At 40.5% G+C, this 27,442-nt stretch overlaps 1 protein-coding gene across 1 annotated transcript in view; it reads right to left on the bottom strand.

The window, feature by feature from the left end:
- Positions 1-743: 743 nt before the first annotated feature.
- LOC103533710 (melanopsin) overlaps positions 744-27,442 on the bottom strand; it is a 43,533-nt gene continuing 16,834 nt past the window's right edge. The window contains exons 4-12 of the mRNA XM_008499605.2: positions 22,059-22,201; positions 19,617-19,750; positions 17,273-17,476; positions 16,746-16,917; positions 14,755-14,910; positions 13,504-13,611; positions 8,132-8,306; positions 4,236-4,385; positions 744-1,139 (exon numbers count right to left, since the gene is read on the bottom strand). Coding sequence (XP_008497827.2) covers positions 744-1,139; positions 4,236-4,385; positions 8,132-8,306; positions 13,504-13,611; positions 14,755-14,910; positions 16,746-16,917; positions 17,273-17,476; positions 19,617-19,750; positions 22,059-22,201 — 1,638 coding nt within the window. The remainder of the gene's footprint in view (positions 1,140-4,235; positions 4,386-8,131; positions 8,307-13,503; positions 13,612-14,754; positions 14,911-16,745; positions 16,918-17,272; positions 17,477-19,616; positions 19,751-22,058; positions 22,202-27,442) is intronic.

Raw genomic sequence — 27,442 nt, 5'->3', positions numbered from 1 at the left:
TTAGCATTTAGCACCTTGCATTTCAACATTCAGGTGACCATGCTAATAGTGAGGTAAGATCCCAGGCTTCTAGTACTAAACTTTAAAAGCAAGCAGATACTTCCCAGTTATACCATCAGCTTGTTTAATTACATTTGGCAAGCTGCCTGTTGAAAATAAAACACACAAAACCAAAACCAACAAAAAAGCCCAACAAACAAACCAACCACAGAAATACCCAAGCCAAAACAGGGCTGAAAATACTTTGGTAAAAACATAGTTCAGATCATCTATCCATCCGTGTTACTCCTGGGGCTAGCAGAAGTTGTGTTCTCATGGTGCTTCCTATCACCATCCAGAAGTAGAGCTGCCAAACCAGGAATGATGTTTTATTCACAGGTAGCAAGAAATAGTCAGCAGCTGCCCTTGCTCACCCCCTCAGTCATTTTTCCTTCTGCTGGCACCTCCATCTGTGGTTACAAATCAGGGCCCCCCCAAAGCAGGTGGCTGACTCTCCCCATGCCACTCCGCCGTGCTGCCAGATCTTCCACTGCTCATTTCCTGCAGAACAATCTGCAAAAAAAGCCTTTTTCCATGCCTGAGCTGGTCTGCACAAAGATAAATCTGCAGGCTGCCTAGTGACTACTGTATAAACATAGAAAAAGTCTGATGATCTAACCTAAAAAAAGGCTTTGGTTATTTGGTATAATTAAGCGGAGAAGACGCCAAGAAAATAATTACCGGAAAGTTTTCTTTTGACAAAGTTATGATAGAAATTTCTCAACGGCTTCAAGGAACTCCCTGGATGAGCTCAGCCCTTCCAAGTCCAGCAAATTACCCTTTTTGTCATGAAAGGGGAATAATTCAGTCTCTTCTTCTTCCAGTTCCTCTTGAAATAGGTTGGACTCTGAGGTAGGAATGATGACAATGCGCGGGAGTGCGTTAGGAATGACAGAGCCCAGGACTCCTTTAATTTGACTTTCATGAGTTGCCATCTGTGGAATACCTGAGTCTCCTCCTCCTCCTGTGCTGACACTGCTGCTGTTCAAACCAACAGGCAGAGAAGCTGCTCGTAGCGAGCTGGCCACAAGGATTGCAGGGGGGCTGTGTAGGACTGGCCACCCCAGCACCTTTCCCAAACAGCTGGACGAGAGTGAAACCTGGAGCAGAGACATAAAGTTAAGTGTTGTTATAGAGAACATGGCTATAGAAACCAGTATTTGAAGTATTTGTTACCACTAGTCATTATTTAGGAGATGTTTCCTGACACTTGATTCACTAACAAGAGGGAAAATCATCATATGTTAAAATCTGCAGCTTTGGAAGGAGGATGTTAAATGAAGCAAAAGAGGACCAAGAAAAAAAAAAAAAAGAAAATCTCATCCCTATAGATGACTTATGTTTGAAAATATATTTCTTCATTGTTAATGCAACTCAAGGTCCTGGATAACTGTACTTCACTCTCTTTCATGGAAGAGCACATTGTACTATTCAGTTGCCAAAAGTTTCATAGGTGTGACAACATCTATGATGGCATCCCCAGTGGCTGCTGTCACTCCCTAGGGCAGGTCAGTGGCTTTGCATTCATATATTGGGCAGTATTTCCACCAAGGAAGAAGGGAAATACAATGGTTGTGATTTTGCTTGGTTAACCATTTCCCACCTGCATATTTGGAGAGAATTCTAATTTCTAACTTGGCCAGACTGCAGCTCCCCTGAGACCTTTCCATAACTTTATGCACAGTAGGCAAATCCAGCATAAACTAAGTAAGTTTTGAAAGTGTTAGTTGATATTTAAGTACACTGACAACAGAAGGTGTTCAATCTTGGCTTGCTTTAGAAAATGACAATAAGGTTATAAAATCACCATGCCAGAATTAGAGAGATGTTTCCTGAGGAAAATAAAGATTACAGCAAAATTCAGTTTTAATTTCATTATTATGTCAGTTCCCATGAAGCCCTATGGAATTCAGAGTACAACTAAGCTTTCATGAGATTCCTATAAAGCTTTTTTCAGAGTTATAGTCCTATTTATTTCTCTTGTAAAGCATATTAGTTAGCTACACCAAGTCCCTTCATAGCTTGAGCTTCCCATAACAGTTCTATAAAATTTTTTGCTCTACTGCAGATTTCCTCTTCTAATCATAAACATCATTGACAAACTTCAGTCTTCTTCAGTTATAGGGATTTAGTGCTGAAACATCTTTAAAAAAAATGTTAGATCAGTTTCTAGCATATAATCTTGGCCTCCTTTGTTTTCACCTGTTCCATGGTCTGTGACAATGCTTTTGTGCAGACAAATGCTTCCTTTTGTGTGGTTTTGTTTTTGTTTTAAGATTTAGGGGTCTATATCTTCCAAATCAATGATTACAATAGAAAGAATTCAGATGCACTTTGTTGTTTGGTTTTTGAGGTGGTTTTCTTAAAGAAAACAGGAAGTGAAAGATTTCTCTTCTGAAAAAATATGTGTATTTTGTTTTATCAAAAAGTTCAGTGGCCACTAAATTGATGCCTGTATTTCCATAATTTAGCATTTTTGGAAGTAGTGCAGTTGGGATTCAGTCACAGGCAATTCAGTAATGCTATTAAAACTTACAATTAATATCTAAAAATGCTTCCTTAGGCTTGGTTGGGATTTTTTTTTAAGGATAAATGGGTGGTCTCATATTGAAACACTCTGAGCTTGCCAAATAAAGATTTATCCTGCTAGGATGAATGCTGATGCTCTTAATTTATCCAGCACACAAAGGACCTTGACATCACACAGGTACCTTTGCTCAAAATATTATGGAAAGCAAATGAGGCTTTGAACATTCAAGGTAAATAAACTTCACACATTTTGGTGAACAGCACTGAAAGCCTCAGCATGAAGGTACTCTGTTTAAAGGTTATTAATCAAAAGAATCCCATAGACATCTTTCACAGGTTATCAAAACAACCCAAGAGACATCTGAGCCTTCTGATGCAGTTTTATGCAGACCACTTTGGGTTATTTTCCTTCTTCCTTGTGAGATGGTGGCTCTGTAGAGATTGGAGAGAATCCTTGTCACATGCCTATGGGCTTGGACACACTGCTGTGAAAAGCAGCAGAGGTGAAGAACAGATTTGAGCCCATGGTGCCTGCCACCCTATTTGAAGCCATTTTCCCATCAGTGCTCTTCACAATCCTTATAGGAAAAGACCAGGGTTCCTCAGGACTTGACCTCATGGGGACACACGACAGAAGACAGGGCAGATGCATGCAGGGACTTGGTCATCTCATGGCTGCAAATTTCCAGAATAGCTCTTGCTTTAAACTACCCTGTCTCTAGACATTTAGCCTCAGAGGGAGCACAGGGGACAGAAGCAGATGCTGTAAAGCTGCCCGAGGGGTGGGTATTCAGTTAGACACAACACCATGAGAGGTTGTCTCCACCAAAAAGTGGGTACCACTCCATCTAGTCACAAGGACTTGTAAGCCTAAATCTGTCTTTTCTTGAAAACGCAGCACTGGCACATCTTGACATTCTGCCACACACACAAATACCCATTTTGGAACTGGTACTATGTCAAAAGCTAACTTGCTGGTGACCTACTGTTCCTCAGGGCATAGGATGCTCCTCAACAGCATGATGCCAAACCTCAGCAGTTTGGGCACTGAGCGTGGTGCATCTCCAGAAGATGCACTGAGTACTCACCATCTCCTCTTCCACTGAGGGAAGGGTGGCACCTGCCAGACTCTCCCACCCTTAGGGAGAAATGCGAGTTTCTGTCTCATCTTCCCCCTCAACAAAAATAAAACATTTCAATGTACACAGAAAAGAAGGAAAAAAGGTGGCTTCTCTCATGTCAAGTTCTGGTTTGCAGCCCTGACTTCATAAGGAAAGGAAGCTGCAACAGTGTGGACACAGGGGTCAAGGACAGGAAACAGAAGAGCCAGAATGGAGAAACCAAGAGGCAAAAAGTCATCTCCTTACATTTGATGCTACTGACTGTGCCTTGGTGCAGTTTTGGAGGTTCAAACTCTTGCTGGCTTTCCAAAACCAGGCAACATGTTAGGGAAAAACATCAATAAGACATCATCCACGTTCTCATCAGTCACCAAAATACAGTAACAGCAAGGATGAAGAGAATAATGGAATCGGTACAAATAAAGCCTACAGATGAAACAGATGGGTAGGAAGCTCTTAATTATTACTCCAGAGATGATGTACCATAGCAAAAAAAAAAAAAAAAATTCTAAAATGCAGGCTTTGGGAGAGATTTTTTTTCTTTACCTTTTTTGCAGGTGCAGCATCACAGCTGCAGGTTTTTGGCAGCAGATCTCTCTTCTCCTGTCTCAGACTTGTAGAGAAGGAATGACTTCGGTGAGGTTGCAGTTTCTTGTGGGCTGGCTCTACAGGGTCAAGCTCTACATCACTCCAGGTCTTATTGCAAATGATGAAAGAATTCAGACAATTAATTTCTCAAATTCTAAAAGTTTTCAAAAGCCAGCAGAAACCAGACACACTTGCAGAAAACTAAAGCTGTTCTAAAACAGGTGTCACACTTTCAAGCCTTCTGGGGAAGGGCTTGATTTTTAATCTTGTAATTTAACTTGGCCTATTTTTCTGAACAACAACAAAAAAGTTTTTGAAATAATGAAAAATTATTTAATCTCTTTTCACCAGGATCTTTTTCCCCTGTTTTTATCTCATTGCTCGTGCTTCATCTATAGCTGCACACCACCTGATGTCTAAAGTTGGTTTTAAAATGGTTTATGGCATTTGACATGACCATCAGCTGGTACAAAACCATGGACATGTCCAAAACTACCTAAGTGTACATCCCAGCTGGATACCAGAACACCCAGGGCTCCCCAGGCCCTGTGAGCTTGCTTCTTCTCTGAACCATCATCAGTGGATGGGAGGCAACAGGTGGGCTCTGCACCAATTTTTTAAGAGCATGCCAGTAATGGAGCACAATCGTGACATTGCAACCATGCTGTTCCATTTACAGACTTGGGCAGAGACCATTCATCATCCCTAACTTTGTGGTGACTTCTTAATTGAGTACCAATGATGAGATCATTCCACTATTTTCCACACCAGCTTTCAGATATGAATAGTAGATAGGGCTCCACACAAGTGGGAAGCGAGCGTGTGATTCCATTGCATCACCTTGCTCAGACATCTATGTATGGCCACCAGTTTATTTCTCCTCCCCTCCAGAATCCAAGTGTAAAGAGAAATTTACGTGACTCAGGAACACGGAGTCTCCCTGGGCTAACACGTAGGGAACATGCAGGGGGAAAGTGTTGGTGGCAACAGCTGCAGCTTTTCTGGTGTCATTTCTTCCTGTCAAAACTTTATTGGGGCATACCAAGATTTCACTCATTGCTGCTGTCATCCAAGAGGGGCTGAGCTTAGCTTTGATTTCAGCAGCTGCTCTTTAGGCTAAAATCTCTGCAGCTGCACTGAGCTGTCACTTGCCCCCAGAACAATTACCTTTGGCTGCATCAGCCCAGCACAACAGGGGGCTGGGCATCCCTAACAGCAGGTCTTTGATTTGAGACTCCTATTATCCAAATTGTGCCAAATTCTGAAGCCTCTTACTCACATCATCCTCTCTTTTTAAACACCAGCCCCAGCCAAACACACACAATAACCTTCTCACCTTGATCAATCAAAACCAGGTAGTGACCAACAGTGAAGAACAATAATAAAAGAGCTTCTTGGAGAATCAGAAGGTAAAAGGAGGGAAAAAAGGTTGGAAGGCACTAAGTAGGAAGCCTTGATGTTTTAAACTATGCAAACACGTTCCTGTGTTGCTACACATGCCATCTACATCCTACAGCTACTGTAAGCAGACAAGTAGTTGCCATCACCTCAAGGGGGGGATACAGGCATGTGAGGGTTCTCTGTTTGCTCAAGAAATACCAACCCAAATATATTCATTTTAAAATGAAAGGATATTGGCATTTTGCATATACTAACCTCATGTTGCAAGGGTAATCTGGGTATTTTACAGTTCATGAAATCATCACAGTTGACATTTTCCTGCATCATTGTGTAATCAGTGGTCTGTGAATGGAATAAAATCATAGGATAAATGATCTCAGTTTCTTTTACATTGCAACAGTAATATTTATGCATTTATTTGTATCTTCAAGACCAACCTAGATTTCATAGCCTATACAAAGTGAGCTGCACCTTTATTCTACCTCATTAAGATATTTCTTTTTGTCCTAATTTAGCAACAACTAGAAAAACATGAAAGTATTCCCCATGCCTTGGAAACTGTGAGAGCTTAGGCAAGCAAATTTGGAGGTCATCATGTTGTGTGGTGTGGTACAATAATGTCACACTCTGCAAGAGTCCCATCACACACTTCAAACTCACTTGGGCTTAAATTTGAACCACAGTCTACTAGAAAAGGCTTTGCCAAGGCTGAAAGAAGCCCTTTCACTCTTCTACTTAATGTTTTAATTAAAAAAATTGAAATAAAAATTGTAGTAGACATATTTTACAAGGCACTATAGAAAAACTTGTCACTTCTAGTCCAGGTCCCTCCTGAGAAGCAGTCTGCACATTGCATGGTACTTAAACATCTAATTTTGCATTACAAAACACAACCCAATTAATAGATTTCATAATATTTAATTTCATCTGTAATAAAGTAGCCTGTAGGGTGTTTTTTAAGAGCTTGGAATGCTGCTGGGATACTGGGATACCTGGTACACAGTCACAGAGTGGAAGAAGAAACTTGTGCCCAGAGAGTTCACAGCTTCACAAGCTGTTTGGCTGAGGCCACCCAGTAAAGCCCAGTCAGTCATTTTAACTGGAAATGTACCTGATGCAGCTGTATGGCTGCTGGACAAGAGAGACAGCAGCATTAAACCTGTCTTTTGTAACAGGAATAATTTTATTTCATTAGGACTCAGGCTGTGAGCCTTCTCCTCAGGCAGCTCAAGTGTGTGTGGGGGTTTGTTCTGTTTTGTTTGGTTTTGGGTTTGTTTTTTTTTGGCTCAGGTGCTCTGCTTTACTGTCTGTCTGAGATGAAAAAGTCCAGAAATCTTCCTGGTGCTGCTACCTGAGAGAAACAATCTCCATTCTCCAGCAGAAAATTTGTGCAAAATTATCTTAAGAAGAGTGCGTTGTTCATGCTGGCTTAACAGATGGTCCTAGGTCTGTTTCCACATCAAAGACCCCAGTCTTGCCCAAAATACTCAATATAAGTGAAACAGCCCAATGGCACTCTGTAAAGCAGCGACCTGCGGGCTACAGCACACAGATACTTGAGCCCCATCCTTGCTTAGACCTCAGCCACTTGGCTCAAGAGGAGAGCTAGGAGGTTGCCAATCAGCCTGTCATGGTGATTTACACCTTCACGAGAGGTTACTGGCTGCAGCCAGTCCCCTGTAGGGATGTTTTGGTAGGTTTCTTATGCTCAAGTATCGTGAAGAGCTGCCAGATCCCCAGGAGGGTCAGCCCCAGCCACAGCTGCCATCCCTCCTCTGGGACCACCTTGCCAGGATCCCTGTGGGTAAGCCCAACTGCTTGTGACTTGAAGAGGTAGTGAAGGTCATGCCAAGAGGGGCCATGTAGAATCCCAAGGGATACTTTTATTTCTAACCCCTCAACCCCCAGCCCTACTGAGACTGGGGGTACTCTGCTTACAAAGCATCCCACCTCGCTCCAGGTGCAGGAGGTTCCCACTTCTCATGGGTAAAATCCAGGGAAAACAATCAAAATATTTCCTGTTCTATAGGAAATATACTTCCTTTAAAATAATAGGACAGCTTTTGGATAGGTTAGAAAACTTTGGATGGGCAACTGTTTCCCTGTGTTCCTGCCCCCTCACATAGGGGATTATAGGGAGCTGCAGGGGACATGGGCAGTGCCAAGCAATGGCTCTTTTTAATTCACATTAAAGACTTACATGGAACATCCAGGGTCCCAGTAAGCATCTGAGCCACACAGATATGTTGGCCTAGGCCCTTTTTCTGATCAGAAATCATCATACATCAGCTCCCAGAAAAGACTTTGCAGAAGTGACCTCACATGACCCAAGAAACCTAGCTACCTTGCTCTCTTTTCCATTCTGATTTTGAATTTTATTTATAGAGTCACTTCTTTTGAGAATCAGAGAAACATTATACTTGCTTTCCTTCACAAAAACAAGAAAAACTTACAGCTTCTCCAGTGGAAATTGATGAAACACAAGTGCCTTTGGTCCTGCCAGCAAGGGACTGATGGCTGGAGAGTGAGGTCCTGAATGATGATTCATTTATGGAGCTTCTCAGGACATCATTCTTTGATATTCGTATCAGGAACCTCAAGCAGGGAACAGAATTGTGGATGGTTTTTCTGAAGGGAAAGGGGAAAAGAGAAAAACAAACAAAAGGTGCATTGATGCTGCTTTGAAAATCATATAATAGAAGTAACATCTCTTTTCCTAATGTCAGGATGGATTCTGTTGTGCTTGAGGAGGTTGTAAAGACTACATGAAAACATCATGGTGTATCTAGTGGAAGCTGCTCAGGGGCTAAAAGGAAAATAGCAGGTGGCAAAAGACATATGGAAGAGCTGCTAAGTAGTAAGAATTGAAAAGCATAATTGCTTTTGATTTAATTAAAAGATTAACTGAGAACATTTTCAAGTTAGCTGGTATGAAGGTCTTCACTGTGCAAAGGCACAGGATGAGTGGAAAAAAGGAAGAGGAAAAGGCCATAAGAATCAGATGTTGGTATCTATTTGTAGGATGGCAGCTCCTGCAAACTCCTGCTGGGAATTACCACTTCATACAAGCACAGAGGAGAACATCTAGGCTCTAAAGAACTTAGAACTTGCCTTATTCATTAAATAACCTCAGTCCTGGTTCTATGAGTCTATTCTTCCTTGTCCTGGCCCTGCATGGAGCAGAAGAGAGAGCCCAGGAGCCTCCCTGGCACAATCACAGCTGCCCCTGAGGACTGGTGGGGCAATGCCAGAGCAATGGGTTTGGTGTAACACCTCACCAGTAGCTCCCAGTTCATTAGGGCAACTAATTCATTCCAGTTCATTTAGGGCAACTAAGCTGGTGAAGGGACTTAAGCACATATCCTATGAGGAGAGGCTGAGGGAGCTGGGGCTGTTCAGCCTGGAGAAGAGGAGGCTCAGGGGAGATCTCATCACTCTCTACAACTCCCTGAAAGGAGGTTGGAGCCAGGGGGGGGTTGGGCTCTTTTCCCAGGCAACTCTCAGCAAGACAAGAGGGCACGGTCTCAAGTTGTGCCAGGGCAGGTTTAGGTTGGAGATTAGAAAGAATTTCTTTATGGAGAGGGTGATCAGACATTGGAATGGGCTGCCCAGGGAAGTAGTGGATTCTCCATCCCTGGAGATCTTTAAAAAGAGACTGGATGTGGCACTCAGTGCCATGGGCTGGGAACTGCAGTGGTAGTGGATCAAGGGCTGGACTCGATGATCTCTGAGGTCCCTTCCAACCCAGTCGCTGCTATGATTCTATTCTATGATTATTTCAGCCCCACAGACAAAGCTAATCCTGGCAATGATGAATACTTCTTGAATAAGTCAAGAAGCAAGGCAGCAACAAGGCAAACGTAAATCAAAATTATTCATCCTTATACAGTTATTTAGGATGTAGCAGTTTTGAACAATTTGTTTTTCTATGATTGTGCTTCCCCTTGGGAGCAAGCTGGAAAAATGGAGATGCAGAATTTCCCTGCTTGCTGTGAACAAAGTATTACAAAACCTAAAGCTTCCAAAATCTGAGGAAGGAATCTGAGGAAGAACTCCAACATAATCAAGTGACATTTTCTCACTTACAGGTTATTAAAGGAGTTACCACTTTCTTCCCCCACAAATCTGCTTCTCATGAATTAAAACTTAGCATACATTTCAGTGCTTAGATTTGTCCCTTTCAGTGACACTTATCAGGGAGAGAAGTGTTTTTCTCCTTTATAGTGGTGAGGATTGGGTGAGCAGGGGGATACATATCACAACTAATCCCTCAAAGTGGTTCTTAAAAGCCAAGTGCTAGCACAAAGTTTGCCATTACATTTTCAATGACATTTGTTGCAATGTGTTGCTTTTTTAATTTTTAATTTTTTAAAAATTGCTTAAGGTAAGGAAACCCCACAAATAACTCACTTGATTTGTTGGGATGTTAAGACACAGTGACAAAAATTCTCTGTTCAAAAAGTATCTTCCTTTGGTAGTGGCACATTATTGGCCCTTAGATCCTTATTTCTAGATGTCTCCCTTCTAGAAAGATTTGGAAAATAGATTTAACTTGGTTCAGTAGTTCCAATACAAAATGGCAATTCATCCTCTCCCCATACCCTTAACTCTTTCTTGGCTCATTTTTCCATCATTAGAGAAATTACTTTACTAAGGTGAATTACTTGAAGAATTTTAAATTATTCCAAACCCCTAATCTTTACATATATATTCATTATTCACTGTTTAAGCAAAATTGGTCCTGCCAACATATTTTATCAGCTGACTTGGTGTTCTGTCACTGCTCTTCAGGTGTAAAACTGTGCTTGCTTCATCACAAGGAACCCAGCATTACTTCTTTTCCTGACTGGAAGACTCCTAAGTCTGTGAAATGTCTTCACAACAACTCCATAAAGACTTTTCTTAATGATATGTCTAGAAATACAGATTAAGAAAATAACAGGAAAAGGAAAAATATAAAACACTCCTTGAGAGAGTGGCTGAAATCCTGTTGAGGACTCCATTCTTACTGTTAAGCCTCAGATAGAAAAGCTGATGCTGGCAGGAGAAGGAATAATGGAAGCAATTCACTATAGAAATTCTGCTTTCAAAACACTCACTTGATCTTGGAAAAATAATACAAGAAATCACTGTACACAATAACTTTGGATCAGAAAAAATACTGTTTTCATAAATATCAGCCATGCCAAGCAGCATGAGTTCTGAGAGCAGACATTTTCACACAGAAGAGGTTTTCACCATTTCTGGGTCTATTTCCACCAACTTCTGAGAAACTTCAGCTGTTCTTCCAACCACGCTGTCATTTATCAGACATCCAAAAACAATGAACTCAATTTCTAGTTCCCAAATCTTAACTTTTCAGGCAATGGAACTTAGCAGCTGTTCCACCTCTGGGTGAGACCAACCTCATACTAACTAACCCTGCCATCTAGTGGCATTTTTATATTTATCATCAGGGCACCCCAGTGTTACCCTGTGAACCTTTGCCATATAATCCCTCAGTGAAAGATGTGCTCTGAGACTTGTAGAAAAGCCTAGAGAGATCCCGAGTCTCAGTTCTGCTACAAGCAAATATCCTTTTATATAATAAAGTATTTTCCACTGCCAGTGTCTGAAAAAAAACATTGCATAGGGCTACAGGAGAAAAATGCTTGCTTGGAGCTATATGTCCTGTAGTATAGGTATAGCTGATATTGAGTACACTGATAACAGTGAAAAATAGTACTTGGGAGCCCAGCTAATGATAGAAATAAGACTGAGAACACAAAAAAGTTGTTTCCTTTTCCTTACATTAAACAAATAAACAAAACACTCAAAAAAACCCCCACCCCTCCTCAACACTACTTGTGCTGCATTTTTGGAAATTGAGTATTTTAGAAGTTTTAACAGAAGCAACTTGCTTTGCTAGGACTTGAACATGTTTCTCAGCTGGAGCTGGGAGGACATTTCTAAATAAATGTTAATAACAAAGCAGCAGGAGAATGATAATGCTGTATCTTGGTGAGCAATTACAGGATACATAAAAAGGGCAGACCAGAAAGAAAAACCCACTGAAAAAACCTAATGAGTTGGCAAAGGAGGCATCCCAGGTCAGCTGAAAGGAAGAGTCAGTAACTCATTTTTTACCCTACCTTTAACTTGAGTGACTTCTGACACAGCACACAGAGCAGGATTTCCAGAAGTAAAAAAAAAAAACAAGTTTCATGTTGCCCAGTGTCTGGGAAGAGCAGGAAAAGTTTGTCCTTGTTGGAAACCACTCAGCATAGAACCACCCAGCTTATTCCCTTGCAGACATTCTTTGTAACTCCTTTTAGGTCCACAAATTGAGGACACAATCATTTTTTCTGTGTCCATATTATCAGATTACCTTTCTGAGGTGCAAAGTGATTTCTTCTCACGTTGTTCCTAAATGCTGAGGAAGGGTGAACTGGTCTCTGGAGACCAATACTCTAAAGAATTTATTAAAAGATATGATAATGGACTTTCTTCTGCAAAGGGAAAGGTTTCTGATTCTTTGAATGAATGTCTTTTATCATATTATTAAATTATAATTCTACTCACTTAATCTTGTAGGTTTCTGTTCAGAACCACACTATGGAAACTTTTTTACATTGCCATGTTATCTTTCTAATCATTTACCCCAGGGGAACTCTCTACCCCCTACATTTATCCAGTCATAGTGACTGGATAAAAAGCAGAATTTAAATTAAGTTCAGAAATTAAGAATTGAAGCTCAGAAATTTCTTCACTGCCTGTGGGAAGCATCAGAAGGAAATAAAAAGGTAAGAAAAGTTGGCTAAACATGTAGTTTACTGAGACTGAATAGTGCTTGAGTATTTGTGAAACTTTGCTGGGTTTGGCACAGTGCTCTGCATTAAAATATACAGGAATTGGTATCTGTAGTAATAAGTAGATGATTATAATTGGTCTATGAAGGAATAAGTTCAGAAGTATTTCATATCTTGAAAAAAAAAAGGAATGTGTTTCAGAGAAGGGAGCAGGGTTTCATTTTGCCTACTTAACCCCACTTTTAAAGCTTTCCTTTTTTTAAGTCAATGCTAATATTTTTGGAAAAGGTAAAGAATGGAAAGTTTTTTCTCTGAATCAACTAAATGAAATAATTATGAAAACAGCCTTCAGAAAAGCAGAATATTTCAGAAATGTCTGCTTTGTTTTTGCAGGTAAGTACCTTTTGACCAAAGGTAGCAAGCCTGCTAATGGCAAAGCAGTATTTTCAGTATATTTGGAAAAGTTTCTCATTTGCAAGGAGCTTTGTCTGGACTACTGGCTTCCTACTGCTCTTACTTCACACAGGACTTCTACTAAAAAAGTTGTTTGCTTCTTACAGATCTTCTCCCAAGGGTCAGAAAAATCTTCCATTAAGTGCTTGCTAAAACCAAACCTGAAGTATACACTTATATAGCTTCTTAAATTGGTGATGATGCCATTTTGGGAAACAAAATGCTCTTTAGTGGCCACCACTTATATGGCAAAATACAACCCCAGGGATCACCCCCTTCTGCCAGGCAGAATGTTGTACAATTCCACAGGACGCAGCAGGGTTGTGAGGGGGGAGAAAGATGAGGTGATGGACTGTTCTTTTCTGTTTAACACCCCAAAAGAGTTTTAGGAGCTCCAGATGCCTTCAGGACTGCCCTGGACCAGGTGGACAATGCAGAAGCATCACCTGGTGCCCATCATGGGGTTGTCAGGGCAGGATTACACAGTGCTTGTGGTAAGGCTGAAGAAAATGAAGGTTGTTCATTCATTGTAAAGAACACTTTTTGCACGTATGTTTTTACACATACCTATATGTTTACTGTACCTGTATCTTGGGTGAATTATGGCATATATGATGGGATTGTAGATTGCAGAAGCTTTGGCAATAATTGCTGGCACAGATTTGGAGTATGGTGTTAGGGTGCTGCCCCGACTAAAACAAAGCAGAAACATTACACACAGCTATACCATGGATTAATGCTAAGTTATGAAAACCCATTTTTCTTTTTTACTTGTCTTTATGTTGTGATTTCTTTATATTTCTACATATATATTTATATACCCCTGAAAAGTGAATTTATTCAAATGCATCATTTGCTCAGATGAAAGGTGTTTAATAATGAGCACTTGGAGTCATCCATTTGGAGAAGAGGAAAGGCATGCAAGTAATTAGTGACATATCTGAGGATGACCAGGAACACACTTTCCTTTTTTCTACACTAGGCAAAACCCCCCCTGAAAACACAACAAAAAAAATCACCAGAATAACCCCTACTGTAACAAGCTGGGAAAAAGGAATGGTGATAAAAAAGAAAACAGAATCAAACAGAAAAATCTTTCAGCAGCAAGATCCATGCTGCACAGTAATGGGTGTCAATGGCACGGCTGCAAACATTGAAGAAGGAAGAGAGTTGTGTGAAACAAATATTTCTCCCTTGAATTTTAGCTCCCACAATCAATCATGTAATCATAATAATCATAATTAGCATCATAGACTGAAAAAATGGTTTGGATTAGAAAGAATGATCTAAAAAAAAATCATCTAACCCAACCTCTCTTCCATGGGCAGGAACATCTTTCATTATATGAGGTTGCTCAAAGCCCCATCCAGCCTGGCCTTGGAATCAAGAACACGACAACAGGACACCTTGAAGCAGAGCTGTTGGAGGATGACAGGAGCTCAGGGGTGAAATCAGGGCAGGTAAACTCTTTTCTGCCCTCTGTCTAAGGTAGCAGTGTGTGAAGGAAGGTTCTTTAGAGAGCAGGTATTAGGAGAGAAAAAGTAAGCCCTCCAATTCATACATAGAAAGTATCATGGGACAGAGGAAAAATATTCAGCAGAAACACAGATAAAAAGTCATAATAGTTTTAAAATACATAGACAAATAGTCCCTTGTCTGACTTTACTCACAAGGATATAGTGAAGAATGCAGCATCATCCCTGATGTGGTAACTATTTAAAAGAGTTTCAAGAAAGTATTTTAAAACACTTATTTTTTGCTTGTTGTGGGTGACATTACTAATCTTACTTATCTTTCAAAATAACCCGTGCTCTTTGGATTATGTTTCCACTTACCCTGCCCAGGCAATCAAGGTGACACAAGCATATGGAGACCAGGACAAGACAAAGACAATGATGACCACAAAAGCAATTTTTGCCAGCTTCCATTCATTCCTTATGGACTGAGAGAGGCAGGATTTCCGGCTGCAGGATCCCAGCTTTTGAACATCTCTTTGAGGGGAAAAAATACAGGTATATTAGCAGGAGGGTGAAAAGGTGAGGTGCAGCATCTCCAATACATTCTCAACAATGTGCAAAAACTAAACTGATGTCATCTTTCCCTGCTCTAACTTTTGTTCTCTGATATTAAAAACTATAGGAGGTAATTAATAGAATGAAGTTATATCTGTATGTCTGAGATTTGTGTATATATCTCTATATCTTTATGTCTGGGATTTGCTTTTCTGTGGAACTGAGATAGAAGAAACCCTGGGGCTAAAGGACTGCTATGTGCTTATCCAAACAGAATTAGGGTTTTCATTTGGTAGGATGAATAAATTGGTACCCCTTGCCCTTCATTGCTCTCAGAGGTGAAGCAAACTAAGGCACATTTGGATGAAAACAGCAAACCTTATTCCTTTTCTTTTACAAGAGAGGAGCATCTCGCAGAAATTCCAGCTCATCAGGTTAACATGTGCTGGAATACCCTGACTGCTCTGAGGAACCTGGTCCCACACACTTACAGAGACATTTTTACTTCCCTGCAGAGCAGGGGTGAGGAAAAGACTCAATCCTAATATTTCTGCCACAAAAATGTCCCATCACATTCCCTTGTCACATCACAGAAACACCCCACACATTTATTTTTAAAAAATTATTTTATATGATTCAGAATTTTGCATAGTTTAGCACAGAAATCACAATTTTCATATATCAATAATTTTAAAAGATCTATTTCATGATGAGATGATGGTAATTACCAGCCAGCAGGGTAAGAAACTGCTTCCTAATACACTGTAAACATACTTGTAGGGTGATTTTACTATAGTAGTGAATAAAAGGCATAGAAAAAACTTGTGGACACTGCTTTGCAGGTGTACAAGACACCATTATTTTAGGGATGCATTCTCTGCTCCTTCACTTGGTATCAAATATGTATATACAAAGCATAGGAAATAAAACAAGACCAAGGCCAAAATACAGAGATCAGTACAAACTTCAGTCTAAGTGTACAGCTTGGAAAACTGCTTGGAAAATTGGAATTTAGCCTTGTGGAGGCAAATGAATTGAAAAAGTGCCTGCAGGTACATGCAGGGAAAAGCCACCAGAGCTGGTAACACTGTGAGCTGTGGGAAGAACCCAGGTCAGCAATAAATCATGTGCTCATCAGTGGAAAAATAACAGACAGAATGAAGTTACTTTACAGGTCTCAAACCCTGCTGACATTTATTTCAAGTAAAGACCAAGAATTTGGAAAAAACCCAAAACAAGTGGCCTAACAAGCATTGCCAGATACATGTGTGTGGTTGTGATGCTTGGGAGATCCAGAAGGATTTCTGGGATGCTTGCCTTAAATAAAACTGTCAGAAAATACGAGGACTGTTGTGTTTACAGAACACCCCAAAGGCAGATGATGCCCCCATTGCTACATGTGATTTATCATCCCTTGGGGCTGAGAACTAGTCCTGGAATGCAGAAGACCATGTTCCTAGTATTGTGTGGATTGAAATACCAATAGTCTAAACTATCAAATTATCTCATGTACTATCAATTACCACACTCTGGGATAAGATTAGAACCACCAGAGTCTTCTTTCCCTACTCCAAAATAGGTACATCTATTCCAGCTTTTACATTGGCAAAAGTATTTTTCCAATTACAGCTGTTAATGACCACTTTGTGGTCACTAATGACCACTGATTGCTGTTCAGATGAATTTTGGATTTAAATTTTGCTACAGCTAAAGAAATTGAGAAATATTAAAAAAAAAAAAAAAAAAAGAAAAAAGAAAAAAAAAAAAAAGAAAAAAGAAAAAAGAAAAGGGAAGATTTAAGCTACTTTTCTTACCTGCCAGCACGTCGTATGGCCAGGAACATAAATAAATAGCAGTGGAATATTATTATCAGGGGAATAAAAAACACACAGCAACATAAAATCATGGTGTAACTTCTGTTTGAAGGGGAGTAGGTTACATAGTCCCACGTACAGGATATCATCAAGCCCTCAGGCACATAGGAACCTGTAAAGTACACGGAACACATTAGTGACACATGCACCTGAAGTTTGCTGCAGATGCTGATCTGAGCACTTAAAATAACCCCCTTAATAGTCTTCAAGAGCTATGTCAGACATATTAAATGTATGGTGTGAGAATGGGGGTGCACAGGTGGAGGGGAGATCCTGACAGACTCTCAGATACACCTAATCCTCCTTTTGGAATTGTTCTTGAATGGGAGTGGCAGGGAGGAAGATGTGCAGGCAGTCGGTGCTGATATGTGGTATGACAACAAACCAGCAGCTGGGGGCTTATCTAAACCTCCCTTTTTTTTATACTCAGGGAACACCAGAAATAAAAAAGAGAGCAGGCAACATACTCCACCCAAGGAGAGGAGCCACGCTCCATGCCAGCGAGTACAGCCACACGATGGCGATGACCTGCAGGGTGTGCTTCTTCGAAGTCCACCGCAGGGATTGCAGGGGCTTGGTTATCACAAGGTACCGGTCGATAGAAATCGCCAGCAAAGTCATCATCGAGGTTATTCCAAAGAGTGCACCGCAGAAAGCATACAAGTTGCAGCCTGAAGCAGAAAATGGCAATATCAGGGTTTTTTTTAAAAAAAAACATGCCTGTGTTTTTTCTCAGATAAAGCTGGGAGCGTTTTTTTCTGGCTCAGGTGTTCTCTCCCATTAGAAGAATTTTCTTAGCCTCACAGTTTCATGATTATTCATTGTTTATTAAAAGAAAAAATATGAATAAGATATAAATATATGTCTTTAACAAGTCCTATTCAGTTTCATAGTTATTAACTGTTTATTAGAAAAAAATATGAATAAAATATAAATATATGTCTTTAACAAGTCCTATTCAGCTTCATAGTTATTAACTGTTTATTAGAAAAACAACAAATATGAATAAAATATAAATATATGTCTTTAACCAGTTTCATAGTTATTAACAGCTTATTAGAAAAACAGCAAATATTAATAAAAATATGTCTTTAACAAGTCCTATTCTCTGCTGTGGGCTGCGACTGGGAACATTTTGTCAATGGAAAACTGCCTCAAAGAAAATCCAATTTAATTAGAGTTACATTTTCCTGGACTGTTGCCTGATACATTGATCTTAACAGGCAGTAGCAGACATATGTCTGTTAATGACTGATGGGTACTTAAAAAAATGGCTTTGATTTATGTGGCTTCAAAATGTAAAAGTGGTTTAAATTTGATGGCTGAATGATCAGATGCAAAACATAGCTACAGATATTAAGTTTTGGAGCAGCACTGACAATTCTTACATAAACCAGGTTCCCCTCCTGTTGTTTGCATTCAGACGTTGGGCTAGCAGATGAAAACTTGTGGAGTTACACTGTCCTGAATTTGATTCAGAAATCCATGTCAAGTAATCATTAATTTTTTTGAGATCTTGCATCATCCCTTGTTGTTATAAACAGCCCGACAGGAATGGGAGGCAATTAAAGTACCAGACTCAACCTTAAACCAGATTTCTTCTCAAGTCTTTATAAGCAACCCACAATTAAGGACCAAATTGCACTCAACCCAAACCAATTGCTCCACTTGTGGCAGCATGACAGTTTGCACTGATTTTATCCAAGGGGATGAGCAAGTCTAAAAACCAAAGAAGAGCCCCTTCTGTGATGCTAAATAATAATCTGGGCTTGTTCCACCAATACACAAGTACTTGGTACAAATTTTCACCCAATGATGTGACAAGCAGTACCAAGCAGAAATTCTGAGGGACTTGTTATATTCACATTTCAGCTGTAATTTGAGCATGCATTACCTTTTCTTTCTTGCAGCTGGAAAGAGATTAATTCTGCAGTCCTTTAACTGCCTATTATTATTTATATCTCTTAAATAAATGTGTGATTCCTAGAAGGAAACTGATGTATATCAATCACATTTCAGCTGTAATTTGAGCATGCATTACCTTTTCTGTCTTGCAGCTGGAAAGAAAAGAGATTAATTTTGCAGTCCTTTAACTGCCTGTTATTATTTATACCTCTTAAATAAATGTGTGATTGCTAGAAGGAAACTAATGTATATCAACATACATTTCTAATAAAAACATTAAATCCCTCTTAAACCAACAAACCAGAAATATTTAAGACTTAATAAAACTTTTCTATCCATCTTCATCCGTAGTATCTGCCCTTACAAGGGTAAGGTGATCATATGTTGATGCTGTCTCCTTTCTTTCCAAAATATGTAAGGGGAGAGAATTAAAGCTGTAATACAAAACATGTGTCACCACAGAATCATGGAATGGTGTCAGTTGGAAGGGACCTTCAACGTCACCTAATCCCTACCCCCCTGCATGGGCAGAGACAACCTCCCACTAGACCAGGTTGCTCAAGGCCCCATCTATCCTGGCCTTGAACACTTCCAGGGAGAGGACATCCACAACTTCCCTGAGCAACCTTGTTCAGTGTCTTACCACTGAACCTCACAGAAAAGAATTTCTTCATAATATCTAATCTGAATCTAACTTTTTCCAGTTTAAAGTCATTACCCCTTGCTCTATCACTAGATACCCCTATGAAAATCAGGGCATGCTGACCCAACGATGCCATGAACCTAAAGTTTGTCACTTCAGAGTCTTGTGCTACTGTCTCCACAGCACAAGCCAAGACTGTCCTGGCTAAAATAGGCTGCAGACAGTGTAGAGCTGGACAAGTATGAATGAGTGTTGAAGAGTACCTATATTTCCAAGTATCCACTCTTTGTGCAGGCTGTTGACAAAGCACATGGGTGCCTGAGAAGCCGACATCAGGAAGTCGCTCACAGCCAAATTCATAATAAAGAAGTTCTGGGGTGTCCTCAGCTTCTTGTTGCTTAAAAACATGAGAAATATGTGGTTTTAAATGGAAAAAAAAATATATAAGTTAGCTTTAGAACTTTGCTTACTAGCATAAACAAGTCTTGTCCAGGTTGGAATCGGTGGTTACTTACAGTCAATCAATTGCAATCATCAGTCAATTACTGCAACAACAGATGTATTAATTTTAAAATTATGACTGGCAATAGCAGAGGGGATAAAAAGGACAGTTCTTCAAGCTGAGGAGAATTCCTGCTGTCTTGAAAAATATAGATTTGTTTGGATAAGAGAAGTTCCCTACAGGAGCTGTAACACCGAGTGTGCCCTGCACTGCGCAAGATTTCAAGCAAGTTACAGAGCCCAAGGACCTGATTTTTGGTGAATATTTCAAAGCTTCTGTCCTGAAAAGTCACCAGATTACCATTAACTAAATGACCCTTTGCAAAGTGCTATGGCACAAGCAGAGCATGCACAGAGATTTGAAAGCAATACTTTTGTTCACATATATCTCATAAGAGGGAACAGAAGCTCTCAGCTGCAGAACAGGCAACATTAAAAGGATGTGGAAGCAGCGGCCAGGCTGCAAGCAAAGTTTATCCAAAGAAAACAAACAATTTCCACTTTTCTCCCCACACCTCACCACCTCAGGTAGTCTCATTTCTTAGGGATATCTGGAGTTACAGCCTCCTTGGAAAACTTTCAGCTGGTGTTCAGCTTGGCTTTGGCTAAGAGGAGTAAAGATCCTGGTAACACAATAAAGAACCTCTCACTTTTACTTGTGGTTACCTGGTTGAACGTGCCCTTCCTTGTATCCTGATTATGTATTATGTGCCACTAGGAAAATTAACATAATTTGTGAGTTGAGCTCACCAATATTTACCTTAAACTGGCACTTTTGAGAGATATACTGAGGTGTAACACTGAACTCAATCTATGGTTGCATGGTGAAGAGTTTTGATACCCAGAGTTTGAATTCAGGACTTTTCAGTGTTAGGTCCATATAATACAAATAGAGGGGACTTGGCACATCTTGTGAGACAGAGTGGAAGCTCTGTTTTATAAATTATTCTTGCAACCTGCATGCAGTAATTCTCAAGAACTTGAAATAATTGTCTCTTTTCCTCAAACATCTCCTTCAGTGTAGGAAGTTGAACAACTAAGGCCTTCTGATATGCTTTAAAATATCAGTATTTGAAGCCAACATTGATTTCTTTCCTCATGTTGATAAAGAAATACTGGAAAAGAAACTGAGGAAGCCATCTCAATGCTGCTACAATTCTAACAAAATCTTGGGACTTGTAACTGCCTGCAACAAGTGGGTGAGAGCAGAGTTCACACCTTCACAGGTGCTCATCTACCTACAGAGATTTTCCTACCTGGACAATTAAATGCTTTTATTACATCAGCTAGAACAAACAAATTTTAAGAAAAACTGAGAGCTTACACTGCATTTCAAAAATCATAATGGTACCTGCAGTTGCAGGGAACCCAATTACTCTTCTATCTCATATTAAAAACTAGTTATTAAAAGACAACAAAAAACCAAACAAGAAACAACAAACACAGAAAGAAAAAAAGAGGAAAAAAGACCAAACAAAAGACTCCACTATATTAATTTAGTTATATTAAACATTTATAAATAGGGAACTAACACTTGGATTTTAGTCTTCTCAGTATTTCTAGCATCAACATGCCTGATCACCAGCAGTGAGCAAGAAGGATTTTGAAATCCATCATCACAGTGTGGGACAGAAGGCAGCTATTTATTTTTTCCATGATTTTTTGCATACTCTAGCTGCAGTAGCTTTGGCCACCCATTCTACTCTCAGCAGCCAGACAAGCACATGAACTGACAAAAATCCTATGATCTGCCTCAAGCAGGGAATACCCTGATGGCACTGATGAGCTCATTCCATGCAGTGCATTGCTTTCTTGGTTCTTCCAGAACATCTGAACTGCTGGGAAGATCACCAGGTTTTGTCAAATATTTCTGCAAATTGTACAGGGTGAGTGATGAAGTCTGCAACAGGTAGCACTTGGTTTCCACCTTTAAAAGTGTTCAGCTCTTCTTTAAACATTTAGTTGGCATTCTTCATAGAAAAAGATATTTATTTTTTCATTTTCTCTGATTCCTTTAAAGCTGAGAGATTCGCACTGAGGTTATCAGTGATGTGCAAGGATGGAGCAGCCTTTTCCCTGATGTTTTTTGCCATCTGCTTTTCCTTGTAAGTTTAATCCAAGAGTCAACTGATGCAGGACACCTGCACACAGGCACACGTGAGTCTCAAGACCCAACAAATGAACAGTAAAAGGGATTTTTGTACCTGCAAAATGCGTAGAGAACCAGGAGGTTTCCAATGATGCCAATGGAGCCAATAATGAGCACACAGGAGCCTACGGTGTAAAGAACGTAGTCGGGGATGTCTACCTTGGTCACAGTGTGTGCCTGGATGCCCATGTTCAAACCCTGGGTGGAAAGAGAAAAAGGAAAGCTTAGTCTCCTGAGGACACTTAGATAAGAAATGCAGACACTACAGCTCCCTCCTGGGACAAGAGTTCTGTCTCTTACCCTCTCAATTGCATGATCCCACTTGGGGTGCTCCCCAGGGCATTTGGTGAAGGGGAATGCCAGGTGAGATGCAGAGCACAGCCTGAGCATCTGCCAAACAGCAGTTCTGGAGCAGAAACACTGGCAGCAAAGCTCCTGGGACTGATAGAGTAAATGGTACAAAAGCTATGGCTTCAGAGCAGAAAGCTGCTTTCAAGCCTCAGCAGTCTGAAAGACTCTACCCATAAAACGATGGCTCCAGCCAATGTAAAAGTAAAAGGAAATCAAATGAATGGTGAATGAAATCAAATGAATGCTGGTGCTGCCCACACCAGGAGGCTGTCATTGCTTTTCCCAGCCATTAGGCAGCCAGAAAAAAACATCACCCAGTGTAGAATTTGCCCTTAAGAAGGTGTGAGAGGCAGTGTAAGAGGTAGCAGGGTTGCCTGGGTACACAAATTCACCACCTTAAACTCCTTTCCTCTTCCCTCAAACCTCAGCAGGGGTGTGCACTGAATTGGAACCTCACTCATTTCACAATTCACACTGAAGAGGCTAGACTGGGCAGAAAAGAAGAGGATTCTTTTTTTTTTCCTTACTTTCCAATTTCTCTCCTAAGCATGCTCAGGATTTATCTCTATATAGAGATTTAATATATAGAGGGTAGCATATAGTTGTAATTCAGAGCTAAAAGGACTTGCCTGCCACACACATTATGCCTTCTCTCACTATATGGAAACTCACTACTGCAAAAACTCATTTGAGAAATGGACTATGAATTTCACACCCAAAGGTGTCTTGCTTCATCTCTCTGCTGAAGTGAAGCCCAGTTTGGTGTTTTGGCCTCATTTATTCAGTTATGGGTGCAGAGCTCTGTCAGAAGTGAAAAACACCTCACGAGACACATTTGTAAACTCAGATTATAGCTTGCTGGCAACACTGGGTAAAATATAAACTATTGATACTTACAGATTGGAATCTGGAAGGCATTAAATACTAGAGATTACAAGGAGCATGCAATAACAGCAAGAAACTGAAGTGAGTGATGTTTGGATTAAACAGGTTTCGTGGAAGGGATTTTGCCTTCAAGGGAGTCCACAAAATACCACAGCCACTTTTGCTGCAATGTTAATAGCAGTAAGAACAACTTCTAAGATCTGAGGGAAAAGACAGCTTCTTAGTCACTGTGTCTGTGTTACCCTGAGGCAGCAGAATGTGGCAGGCATCCAGCTCTGTGCAATGTGGGAAGCTGATCAAGGCACAAACCAGTTAGAAACACTAATTTGGATCTAAAAAGATGAATGTGCATATCTATGTGTGTCTGAATGTATGCATTTCAACAGAAAACCTTATTTTGGAAAAAAAATAGTTTCATGGAAAATGTCTAAATAAACCAGAACAAATAGCTGCAAGCTAATAAAAGAGAATTTTTCAATCTACTTGATTGTACAAATCCTGTTTTTCTAATATAGGCCAAATCTTGGTAAAGAGACAACCCATAAGTATCAAGGCTTTAAAGTATGCTCCAAATTTAAGCTTTCTTCTTTTCCTACAGAATCACCTCTGAGAAGCTCACCTTTGGGGTAATTTCATTTAAACAGCTAAATACTCACTTATGTAAATATTGTACTGTATGAAGATGAGGACTAGAAATATGAAAAAGAATTCTAAGCTTGGTGACAAGCTCTAATGAGAAGCTGTTTCTTTCTGATAGTCTCAAAATTGGTGCCATTTTTTGCATTTCTTTGGTACTTTTAGTTTCTCTCAAGTAATAAGAAGAAAATAAACTCTAGGAGAATGTTCCATTTGGCTCTTTTCAATCAAAAAAAAAAGCCCCAAAACTATAACAAATCTTTCCAGATGATTTGGTAAGCAGGACAGCAGCTAAGTACAGCAGATTGCACTTGCTATAGTCACTGCTGTGGTCATTGACAGCTGGTATGAACCAGCAAAAATCACTTTATACTAGTGGAAGGATTCTGCCTTTTAGGCTTCCCAAAGCACAGATTAGGGATCCATCTCATGCCACTGCTAACACCCAGAGTACACTGTGCACTTATACTTCAGGCTATTAATTTTCATTTTATTAACAGAGACCTCACACCCCATCCCATTCCCCTCGAGAATGTGAGCAGAAAATTAAAAAAGACAAATGACATGTTTTGAGAGGAAACATGGCTGTTTCCTACTGTCATGGCAAGGCACAGCTGCCCTGGATTCAGGACACCTATCTCAACAAATTTGGTTTATGGGTGCTCAATAGCATCACAGCCACATAATGTAGAACCAAAAGTCTTTGCTGCCTAAGCTACTGCCTTGCACCTTCTCTGTTATGATGTGTTTAATATAAAGAATATAAATATAAAATACACGAATAATATGTATTAACATATTAAATAAAAAGGGCATTACATTTTATCCAACCAATATATTGAACCTTGAGTGGGTAAAGGAAGTTTTCAAGGGCTCATGTGAGATAAATTCACCTGTCCATTTTGCCTCCCTTCCTTTGTGGACCTGGGACAGAATCTCAAGCACTCTGCTGGGGACACATCCATTGCCTAAGTGAAGATTTTAAAGACACATCCAGAATGACCTGATTGTTTCACTCAAAAACTCAGATGTAAACAAGAAGCCCACGAAAATGCCAGTAATTGCAGCAGGGCCAGCTTCTGGCATACTTGCCTATCATAGAATCATAGAATCATAGAATTGGCTGGGTTGGAAGGGACCTCTGAGATCATCAAGTCCAACCCTTGATCCACTACTGCTGCAGTTCCCAGCCCATGGCACTGAGTGCCACATCCAGTCTCTTTTTAAATATCTCCAGGGATGGAGAATCCACTACTTCCCTGGGCAGCCCATTCCAATGCCTGATCACCCTCTCCGTAAAGAAATTCTTTCTAATGTCCAACCTAAACCTCCCCTGGCACAACTTAAGACCGTGCCCTCTTGTCTTGCTGAGAGTTGCCTGGGAAAAGAGACCAAACCCCCCCTGGCTCCAACCTCCTTTCAGGGAGTTGTAGAGAGTGATGAGGTCTCCTCTGAGCCTCCTCTTCTCCAGGCTGAACACCCCCAGCTCCCTCAGCCTCTCCTCATAGGATCTGTGCTCGAGTCCCTTCACCAGCCCAGTTGCCCTCCTTTGGACCTGCTCCAGGACCTCAATCTCCTTCCTGAACTGAGGGGCCCAGAACTGGACACAGGACTCGAGGTGTGGCCTCACCAGCACTGAGTACAGGGGCAGAATCCCTTCCCTGGACCTGCTGGCCACGCTGTTCCTGATCCAGGCCAGGATGCCACTGGCCTTCTTGGCCACCTGGGCACACTGCTGGCTCATGTTCAGCTTCCTGTCAATCCAGACTCCCAGGTCCCTTTCTGCCACTCTGTGCCCAGCCTGGAGCTCCCCATGGGGTTGTTGTGGCCAAAGTGCAGGACCCGGCACTTGGCCGTGTTGAACCTCATCCCGTTGGAATCAGCCCAACTCTCCAGTCTGTCCAGGTCCCTCTGCAGAGCCCTCCTGCCTTCCAGCTGATTCACACTCCCCCCCAGCTTCGTGTCATCTGCAAATTTGCTGATGATGGACTCAATCCCCTCATCTAAATCATCAATAAAGATATTGAACAGAACTTGGCCCAACACTGATCCCTGGGGGACACCACTGGTGACCGTCTGCCAACTGGATGCAGCCCTGTTCAGCACCACTCTCTGGGGGCCTCCAGCCAGTTCCTAACCCAGCACAGGGTGTTCCTGTCCAAGCTGCGGGCTGACAGCTTTTCCAGGAGGATGCCTATGTTGTGCTAGCTTTGTTTGACTCTAAATGAATGCTACCATCACTTGTATTTTGACTCTATGAGATGTTGGAGCTGACAACTCACATAAATCATGTGATGTGACTCCAGCATCAAAATGCTGTCACCTACGTGGCTGCTTGGAGGGTTTTCCTGGCAGGGGAACTGACAGATCTACAGGCAAATGGAGGAAAAACAATTAACAGCTGTCCCTCAAGTAGCTGGCAAAGGAAGGAGGACACAGATATAAAAATAAACTCAGTCTGTTTCTCCTAAAATAAAGATGGAAAATTTAACAGTTGAGGAAAGTTATTCCATGAAAGCTTTTGTAATTTGATTTTTAGTGAAAAAAACAAGTCCAAATGCTTAGTGACATCTGGTTTTGCTTTCTAGCTGGTAAGATTAAAAAAAAAAAGATTGCAATGCAGAAGAGAAAAAAATTGTTTAAAGAAGAAGGGCAAGGGCAAGTTCATTCAATGAGGATAGAAGATAATGGGTTGCATTAAGAAACAGTTATATGATTGCTATTAGCTGGATATAGGAGTATCTAAAGCTTAATTTGTGCTGATTTTGGTCATTGATGCAAGCTCATCTCATGGAAATGATTTACACTCAAATGAGCTTAAGTAAGGGATTGTTTACATGTGGGATTAATGTAGTTTAACAAGGGAGTGAATTAACAACATAGAAGCCTCCTTGTCCTGACATGATACAGAGATTTACAACGTAGAAGCTTGATTTAAATGCACAAAAAGCCCAAAACCAAACCAAAACAAAAAACCCCCTGTCTTCATACAGTTATGCTTGGAAATTTTAAAGCAAGATATTAAATAATACTTGGGTATGATGACATAGGATGCCAGCTACCAGGTGACACTTGCCAAGTTGCTTATAATGTGACTGATGGCCAGTGTAAGAGGCAACTTCAGTATAAAGCACCATCTGGTTTCAAATTATGGCAAAATCTGGGGCTTAATGAATATTTTGTACACAGGAATTCTTGAATCAGCAAACAGATCATCACTATGTGGGGACTATAGTTAGTGATGGTCATAGTTATAGTTATATATAACTATATAGTTATATATATAGTCATATAACTATAGTTATAGTTAGTGATGGTCAGATATTTTTCAAATAAAATTTAGTTAAATTAACACTTGTAGAAAATATTGCTAATTCCTCTGAGTATTAGGAAAAAAAAAAGGGGAGGAGGGGGGGAAAAAGAAAACCACAACAAAACCAAGCCAAGCTTTCCTTGTTCTAGTTATAACACCACCCAGTAAGAAGCATGGATTAATTTGGTCCCCTGAAAGTCAAGTCAAGCTGCCATCAGCCACAGGTGGAAGTTACTTTTGTTATCAGTCTCCAG

Source organism: Calypte anna, chromosome 4A (genome assembly GCF_003957555.1).
Source record: "Calypte anna isolate BGI_N300 chromosome 4A, bCalAnn1_v1.p, whole genome shotgun sequence".
NCBI classification, from domain to species: Eukaryota; Metazoa; Chordata; class Aves; order Apodiformes; family Trochilidae; genus Calypte; species Calypte anna.
Note: the sequence above shows the minus strand (reverse complement) of the source record. Positions and strands in the feature narration are given on the sequence as shown.